Source organism: Colias croceus, chromosome 2 (genome assembly GCF_905220415.1).
Source record: "Colias croceus chromosome 2, ilColCroc2.1".
NCBI lineage: Eukaryota > Metazoa > Arthropoda > Insecta > Lepidoptera > Pieridae > Colias > Colias croceus.
Genome location: NC_059538.1, coordinates 5,664,776 through 5,674,108, shown reverse-complemented (window position 1 = coordinate 5,674,108; position 9,333 = coordinate 5,664,776). Strand labels below are relative to the sequence as shown.

General features: G+C 34.3%; 1 protein-coding gene across 1 annotated transcript; it reads left to right on the top strand.

Moving 5' to 3' along the window:
- Positions 1–526: 526 nt before the first annotated feature.
- LOC123702514 (zinc finger protein 99-like) lies at positions 527–5,881 on the top strand. The gene is made up of 2 exons (XM_045650294.1): positions 527–596; positions 795–5,881. The coding sequence occupies exon 2, from the start codon at positions 805–807 to the stop codon at positions 1,945–1,947; it is 1,143 nt and encodes a 380-aa protein (XP_045506250.1). The 5' UTR covers positions 527–596; positions 795–804; the 3' UTR covers positions 1,948–5,881.
- The last annotated feature ends 3,452 nt before the right edge of the window (positions 5,882–9,333 follow it).

The window sequence follows — 9,333 nt, the reverse complement described above, 5'->3', positions numbered from 1 at the left end:
TCGAGCGTCTCATCCTAGGTCTCATCTCATCATAAGACGTTATCACGTAAACATCTCGATCGTAAACCTACTTTACAAACAACCAATTTTTTTTGGATTAATCATGTCACTAGATATAATAATATGCACTGAATAAAGTACTGATTATGCATGCTATCTTGCTAAATTTTAGAAACCACTAAAAGTAGCAAGGTGAAATAAATACTCGCATCTTGTAATTCTTGGTTTAATCTATACTTACATTATAAACGAGTTTGTTTGTTTGTTTTTTTGAACGCGCTTATCTCAGGAACTACTGTTCCGACTTGAAAAATTCTTTCGGTGTTAGATTGCCCATTTATCGAGGAAGGCCGAAGGCTATATATAGGCTTTTTATCATTACGTTAAGACCACGTTAAGACCAACTGGAGCGGATCCACGCGGGTGAAAAGAAAATATTTGTTTTTAAGATATTAGGATATTATGCATGCATCTGTGCCACTTTAGAATATTGTATTAATTATCTGTAATCTGTATTCTGTGGTAACTTCAATTAAACAAAATGGCCGATATGCTATAGGATTCAATTTTTATCTACGACATTAAGAATAAATAAGGTATGTTTAAAGCTTTAAATAAATAAATAAACTCAACAAATTCATTAAAATTTCCAATTACTTTTATTGCAAGTTTCGTTGTATGGGTATTACTTCTCAAGTGACCCACTTCCGCGCATTTGCGTTGTTTGTTTACTTCTATAATTGTTATGTTTTAGTTTACATTGTAGCATATTCATATTTATGTGATTATTTTAGAGACCAAAATATGTCCAAAAGGGAACCAAATGAACGAAATGAAAGAAAATTGGATGCCAGTGAATATGAAAACATCATTTCGCAGCATAACATATTTGAATCATCGAGGCCTAAACAACACGAGCTGCCAAGCTTTCCAGGATTTTCAAACGCAGAAACACAAACAAAAACAAGTGATATCAAAGGTCAAGGGGCCCAAACAGGGTTAGGTGCATGGCCTTATAATCCTTGGTGGATGCTGGCAAGCACTTCAAGAAGTATACCATCTCAAGATGACTTTTCAGAAGAAAGTGACCAGGCAAAAATAAAGCAAGAACCTAGCGGAGCTGGCACTCCGGATCATGACCCATTACAAAATGATCTTGAACAATTCCATACCCCAACTCCTCCTGCAGGACTCGATTCCTTTTGTGATGATTGCTCAGACCCATTTTGTGATTCAAGTGCAGCATTATGCCGTCAATTGTTTCATTGTCCACATTGCAGGAAGAGTTATCCTACGATTCTCGAATTTAACACTCACTTAACAGGTGTGCATCCATCTCAAAAGCCATTTAGGTGTCAGATATGTTTGGAACCTTTCCATAAAAAGTCACATTTGCGCAGGCATTTGGATTCAAACCATTCACGTAAAGATGTAAACAAATGCTCGGTTTGCTCTAAATATATAAAAGATAAAAGCAACCTCCGTAAGCATATGCAAGTGCATACAGGTCGCGTTCCTCAGAAACAGTTTAAATGTGACCTGTGTAATAATAAACGTTATATGTCACTGGACCGTTTAAATAATCATAAAGTGGTTTGTACAGGTGAAAAGGTGTTGAAATATTGCGATATGTGTACTAAAGTGTTTGATAATTCAAGATCATTAAATAGCCACAAGAAGGTCCATGCAAGAGAATTGAAATGTGAAAATTGTGGTGAGCAACTTCGGTCTCTAGAGCAATTCAATAGTCATCAGTTAGTTTGCCTCAGAAACACAGCAGAGGTTGCAGTCTGTGCCTCAACTAGTAGTGGAGCCTCTGTAAGCCGTTGCTGCACCGAGCCTGGTTTGTGTGAACACGACAAACCTGCCTACTTGAATATACCGAGTTACGCAGCTGGTAGAGTGCTGGACGCAACACTTTCTTCATTGAAAACAGAAATGAACTGACAGCACATATAGCACTCTTATGCAGTATGTATATTTATTCTTACATTGAGTTCATTTTATACAAATTACCAAATAGTTTAATGAATGATGGTTATAATTTTTCACAATCAAAAATTACACAAGACTGATGCAAATATCCCGCCTCACAACTTGCTTTATTATTACCATTAAAATTTAAATTGTAGTTAGTAAGTAAATTAATTTAAGTACTGGTAGTTTTATGTATATCCAATATCCATGTATGGTTTTGAAACATTAAATCTGTTACGTACTGCCATCATTGGGACAATTTTTATATTGCCTTGTGGATATGCATAAAATTAAATATACAATTTATTTTTATTTAATTACTTAATAGATACCACCTATATTCCATAAAAGCAGCTTTACTATTTAAAATCAGAAACAATATTTACATACAGTACATGATATAATGTACTTTATTATTTGAATACTGTTAACGCCTCGACTGATTTAGACTACTATTAGTGTGCAGTATTACATTTAACATTTTTTTTTTATTTTTCTATTTTTAAATTGTAAGAGCTATATTTTTTTTATAATTTTTTAGAATAATTTTAAGGTACCTAAAATTAAAGGATAGACATAGTTAATAGTTATAGCAACTATTTTCTAATGCTTTAAACATACTTGTTTGTCTATAGATGCGTCTATATTAATTAATATACATATTATAATTTGTATAATGTACTCTGCATTACATCTTAAAGACAATCATTTTAATAAGAGACACTTGAATAATAATTATACTATTACTTGTGTATAAGTGCAATCCATACAAGGCTAAGCCATGCATAGTGTGTTTAGTATGTTAATTAGAAAGGGAAAACTAAAATGTTTTTATCTTTCAGTATAACACACTCAAATTCTTCTTTGATATTTGTATTAGTATTTACTTCTTAAGATGAAAACATATTGGTTTAAGAATCCAAACCATAACAAATCTGTTCGATTTTTGTTTCAAAATTAAAGAATATAATTCTTATTGAATTCAAAAATTATCCCATAAATTTTGTATAGAATCTATGTAAGAATTTCATAATAAGCACATCATTATATTATCATTTAAGTTTTATGTTATCATATAAAATTATTATTATATTAACATATATACACTGTTACATTAAAAGAAATGAGACTTCAAATTTGAAGTTTGTTTATTTGTTGCTAATTTAAATTTTGTTTTAAACACAAACTTGTTTATTTAATATATAGTTTAAAAAAGTATATTTTACATCTGGTATGTGTTAGCTCAGTTATTAATATTATATATAGGAAAAAAAAACTAACACAAAAAAAAAAACATTTGTAAAGTTCTTAAAAAGTCATTCATTTTTAACTATGCGTAATATATCTATTATTATTATTTATTACCACTACATATTACAAATTAAATTGTTGCAAAAAGTATGCTAAGAAAATTTGCAGATATTTTCATCAAATATGTGAGGAATGAAGATGCTAAAAAAATCTACAAATGAATCTCAATACATTCTAAATACCTAGGTCACATTTATTTGTTTCAATTCTGCTTCTAAAAGTGCTGATAGACAATAACACTAACTCATCAAAATTAAACACAAACTTTTATTTGTTAAGAGCAGAAAGAAGCAATTTTTTATCGTCAAAGCATAGGTAGTTTACTTCTCAAATCCCAACATTCTCGGTTTTGTTTTTTAATTTTATCGAACCGCTCTTCGATCACGTCATGGTATATTTTGTTATATCGTGATTTTAAAACCAACAATCTCATTGGTCTAACATTCACCGAGCAAACGAACACAGGTGTCTTGATATTATTTTTATTTTCCAATACAAGATTATTGCGCGTAATTAGCGTTGAGAGTAAAATTTCAAGGTCGCGTCATGGCAATACCGTCACGCCATGGAGTAAGGCAACGGTTTTGGTATCTTTGAATCTTGCCAAATACGTTTCACTTCTGACACGTGCTCGGCACACACGCTCTTTTTACTTTTAATGTTATTCATTCAAACTTAAATTTACGAAAGCAAAATATAGTTACAACGAAACATTAAACGTAAAGGCTGAACATTGCCCCATACAGAGTATGGAACCTTCGCAATAAAATACCGCTCAGCTCAGTGTAATTATCACCCTATCCAAAACATTGCTCCCATGACCCATCCTATAAAGCTCCCATAAAGAAATATTTAATATCACTTTATTTGTGTTATTATTACCTGGTTATGATGTTATTGAATGACTTTTTAAGTAATTACAACCTTTTACAACAATATTGGGTTTATTCCGAATAATATTTATGCGATATTTGATATCCAATGTATGTAGTTTTAACTTTCTTTATTAAAACATTGTTTAAATAGATTAAAATAATATTGTTAATGCATAAATTAGGTACAATAGTACAAATGAAGTTTTATTATTAACGGTTTATATGAGGCTCATTTCAACAGATATTGGTCATAAAATTGGGTGGGATTAAAAATTATTTTATAGAACAGAAACATAAATAATTTTGTGTTCCAACCGTTTTCAATTCTAAAATAGTAAGTGTATGGCGAATTTAGAAGTCGATAGCCTGATGTTTTATTTTTATGCACCTAGAATTAAGAAAAAAATGTGTTCATATGGTTTAGTTGTACCTAGAATAAAATTAGTTTTATGTTTGCTTGCCGGGTACTGATAAAGCGTCGCTACGTGCGCGCACTTTCATACTAGCCCATCAACTCTATGGACTAGTAAGAAAGTGCGCGCACGTAGCGACGCAACTCCCCATACAATTGATGGGAGAGACAAAATAGTTGCGGAGACAAAGTTGCTCGTGCACGCTAGCTCTAAAACTTAAAGTTATGTCGTATTTTTATAGATCAGTATGTACCTACATGTGTCATTAAGGTATTATTACTACGTATAGAGAGGACACCACGAACAAAATCTGTGCGACAAGCGCGGCGGCGCGGGGCGGCTAGTGAGTCATACACTTTGTAGATATTCTGCCTCTTATTTCTTATAAATAAATTAAAACCAATCAATGTAACAAAAAAAATAGGTTTGAGACAATTGACTATAACTCGTGTTACAAATAGTGTAGTAGTTAGCGATGTCTTCTCTAGTACGTAGTACATAGTAACTCAATGACATGTGAAGGTATCTTTAAAAATATACGATTATTTGGAAGAAAGCATATTTTTTTAATTCAATAGCTTCGGTTAAGTATTTTGGATTATGCCATTAATTTATGCTTTTCGTTACGAGATTCGAGGAAATATAATTCATCCATAATGACATTTCTATACTTAGACACAGACTTGGGCCAATTTTTCAATCCTTGGTTAAAATTTATCCGTCCAATAAATAAAGTATTACACGAAAATTTTAAAATGTCACCCGTAAACTATCAAATACGGACAAATATAATACCTACATTTTTGAAATGGTAGTTTAATACGTTATCCGATGAATAAGTTTTAACCAAGGATTGAAAAATCAGCCCTTAGATAAATAAAATGTATCGAGATGTAGTATCTCTCGACTTTGACGCCGTTATCTCTTTCCCGATGAAGATGTTTAGAGTGATCTAACGACCTTTCAATGATAAAACCATTGATAAAACATCCTTACCCACCACTTATGACATTTTTCATATAAATTTAGTCAGTACCCGGTTTTGCTTTAAACTTATAGACAGTGCAATTCCTGCTTATCAATATTCTATAAATCCACCGATATTTAATTGTTGCTCTCAAGCAAAGTAGTACGTACCTCTTTCAACAGAAATATAGTTACAATAAGAGAGCAATTTGTAAATACAAACTGCTCTTCTTGTTACCTTACAAATTAAGTTATTATTTTCAGTGGTAATACTGCGTTTATACCCATTGAATGTACAATAGACATATTTTATACGATAATAAACAGACATATTATTATTATAATGTTTTTATTATTTTACAATACGCCTAAAAAAATACTAGGTAAAATATCTTAGTACCTATATGTGCATTGAGCTATTATTACTACCGTCATTTCCTCCAACATTGCCCGCTTTTCACAGTGTTTTGATCATATACAAGAAAAAACAAAATATGGACAGAATCGATGCTGTTATTTGAGTAGGGAATTGAATATAGAATGAATAGATATATACTTGAAATAATCATATTCTTAATAGTTTCTCTAAAAATAAGGAAGAAAGAGGTGGGCGAAGTAAGGTGGAAAAGTATACAACTTTGCCCACCTTTAATATTTCAGCCATTTTAAGACTTACGCAGCTGTTTTTAAGAGACAAAGTACAAGACAAGGCAAAGATGCCGAATCTCTTACAAAAAATGATCCAAAATAAGTAGATCTTCATTAAATTGTATGGGCAAAGTTAGGAGTAATTTTCTCACAAGCTTCATACAAAAATCTTTAGAGTTTACGGTTGTCACAAAAAAATCAACTAGGTAAAGGATGAAAAAATTAAGTTTAATAAAATATGTAGGCGGGTAACAAGTAATAGGTAGGTACACATGCAATAATATTGCTTTCGTACTGTTTCTAGGTATATCTTTGAAATGAAACTGAAATTATGAATATTTATGTACCTATACGTAACTTCTACTTAACATTTAAAAAGTACCTAGGTAGGCATACATACTCATACAATCCTACCTAGGTACCTAAAAGAAAACACATGCTGTGTACTTAATTTATACCTAGAAAAAATTACCTTGCTACCTATTTGAGAAGTCTGTTAAAAATGTGTCAGCCTTAGCACCTCAAAACGGTTGGGCAATGTTGGGATAGGTCACACTACATTTATTAACCTAACATTGCCCAGCGACAAAACTCCTATAATACTACGTATTTTTGCTTGGGAATAACAAATAACCTCCTTTTTTACTAGTTTAAAAAATAATAAGAAATATTCACGTATTCTAATTGATTCCCAGTGATCAGAGACAAGTTTTTTAGAAAAATTTGGCACCACCAAAACACCTCCTTCTTTGTCGACATGTAGCAGCAGACTGATTTACGTTATACATGTGCCATCTAATCAGTTTGGCCAGAAAAGACTTTAATTTTCTACCAAAAAACAAAACAAGTCTTAAATGTCATGCTACTCCACATAAACACTCGGGAAAGTTAAAATTTCTATTTGGGCAAAGATAGGCTGGAAAAGCAATGTTGGAGGATATGACGGTACCTACGAATAGAGGAGAAACGACGAACAAAATCTGTGCGCCAAGATCAGCGGCGCGGGGCAGCTAGTGAGTCATAGATTAAGCGATGTCATCGACTCACCGCCATAGAGGCGAAACTTTGTAAATATTCTGCCTATTTCCACAGTACAATATTTTCTAAATGTGTAAAACTTAGTGTACAATTATTATTTTCCGCTATTTTAAACTTACGTCATGTAATATCACTATCTAAACATCTTTCATACAATATGCCATTTCTTGGCCATTTCTTAAATTTTTACTTTATGACAAATGACGCAAAATGGCGCCCGTCAAAAATTTTGCTCGAACCAAGTTTTAAAAATTATTATCTAGTTACTTACCGATGAAAAGTTATTCCTTTGCATTTTTCCGTATTATTTGTGCAATATCGTAACACACACGAAGGCATATTTGATGAGTTTCACTTTAAAACAAACAAAAAATGAGCGTGACATTCGCGCCAATGAGCAAGCAAACGACTGAGTGCAGATAAGCCATATGACCTATGTTGAGTGGAACATAAGTGATGTAGGCGGTGTCGTCTCCATACGTAGTAATAATATCTCAATGAATATTATGTGCTTATTTTATAACTAGCTTCCGCCCGCGACTCCGTCCGCGCGGATGTCGGTCTTCGCGTGGATGGTTTATTTCTCCATTTTGAGTAACTCTGACAATGCCATGCATACCATGCCTTATAAATATCTATTGGACCCAAATGCGGCTAGACCTATAATCATACGCAACGTGTGTTCGCGGTTCTACAGAACAACGTCTATGGATAAAGCTGAAAAATTAAGATAAATTTTTTTCTACGTATTTTTTCAGGATAAAAAGTATCCTATTTTACGCCCAGGATAATAAGGTATAATTATACCAAGTTTCATCGAAATCGAACCGTTAGTTTTCACGCGATGCCTTCACATACAGACAGACAGACAGACAAAAATTTTTTTAATCACATATTTGGGTTTAGTATCGATCCAGTAACACCCCCTGGTATTTATTTTTTCAATATTTTCAATGTACAGAATTGACCCTTCTACAGATTTATTATATGTATAGATAGAGCAAGAGCCCGCTTCAGCCAGGCGCACAATCTATACTAATATTATAAAGCTGAAGTGTTTGTTTGTTTGTTTGATTGATTGTTTGTTTGAACGCACTAATCTCGGGAACTACTGGTCCGATTTGAAAAATTCTTTCGGTATTAGATAGCCCATTTATCGAGGAAGGTCAAACCGCGCGGAGCAGCTAGTATTTCATAAAACCAGAAAGTTTGTCTGCGCTCGTCACCAACACAGGTAAGAACCTAAGAGCAATAAACCTAGCTCTGAGGTAAGAACGATGACCGACTATGTAGTTTGGGTAGTGGTTACTTTGACAGGTAACAGGTAACAAAGGTGTAAAAAAAGCACCTCAAATACATTATAGCATAAAGCTCGGTTTTTTGATATTTTCTTTAGAATAATATTCAAAATGATGTCATCCATTACCGGACACTAAGGGTTCATACGCACTATGCGGGTAGCCGCGTTGCGGGTAGCCGTTCGGCTGACCGCAAGCACAATTATGTACGTAATATTCATTTCTATGCGCACTGCGATGCGGCTACCCGCAGACCGCTCCGGTTGCTCGGAGAGCTGCGGCCCGAGTGACGGCCAGCCGGACGGTTGCTATACGCACTGTGCGGTTCAGTCTGCGGCTGCCCGCCATTGAGTGAGTGTGTGCACGTGGTTGCAAAATGCTTGCTCTCATCTCGTGTTTGCAAATAAGGATGCACCCAGTACTTCTTTCTTTGCTTTTCTTCTATACGTAACGTGTGTAAATGTAGTAAATAGCTGCAACTTCTTCCATTTCCATCTTTGAAATGGATCGACATGACCGCAAATCGCAACGGTTCTTCAACCGCACTATGCGGGTTGCCGCATTGCGGGTAGCCGCATTGCGGGTAGCCGTCCGGCTGGCCGCATTCGCAACCGCATCCTGCGGTCAGGTTCATACGCACTATGCGGGTAGCCGCGTTGCGGGTAGCCGTTCGGCTGACCGCAAGCACAATTTACGTAATATTCATTTCTATGCGCACTGCGATGCGGCTACCCGCAGACCGCTCCGGTTGCTCGGAGAGCTGCGGCCCGTGTGACGGCCAGCCGGACGGTTGCTATACGCACTGTG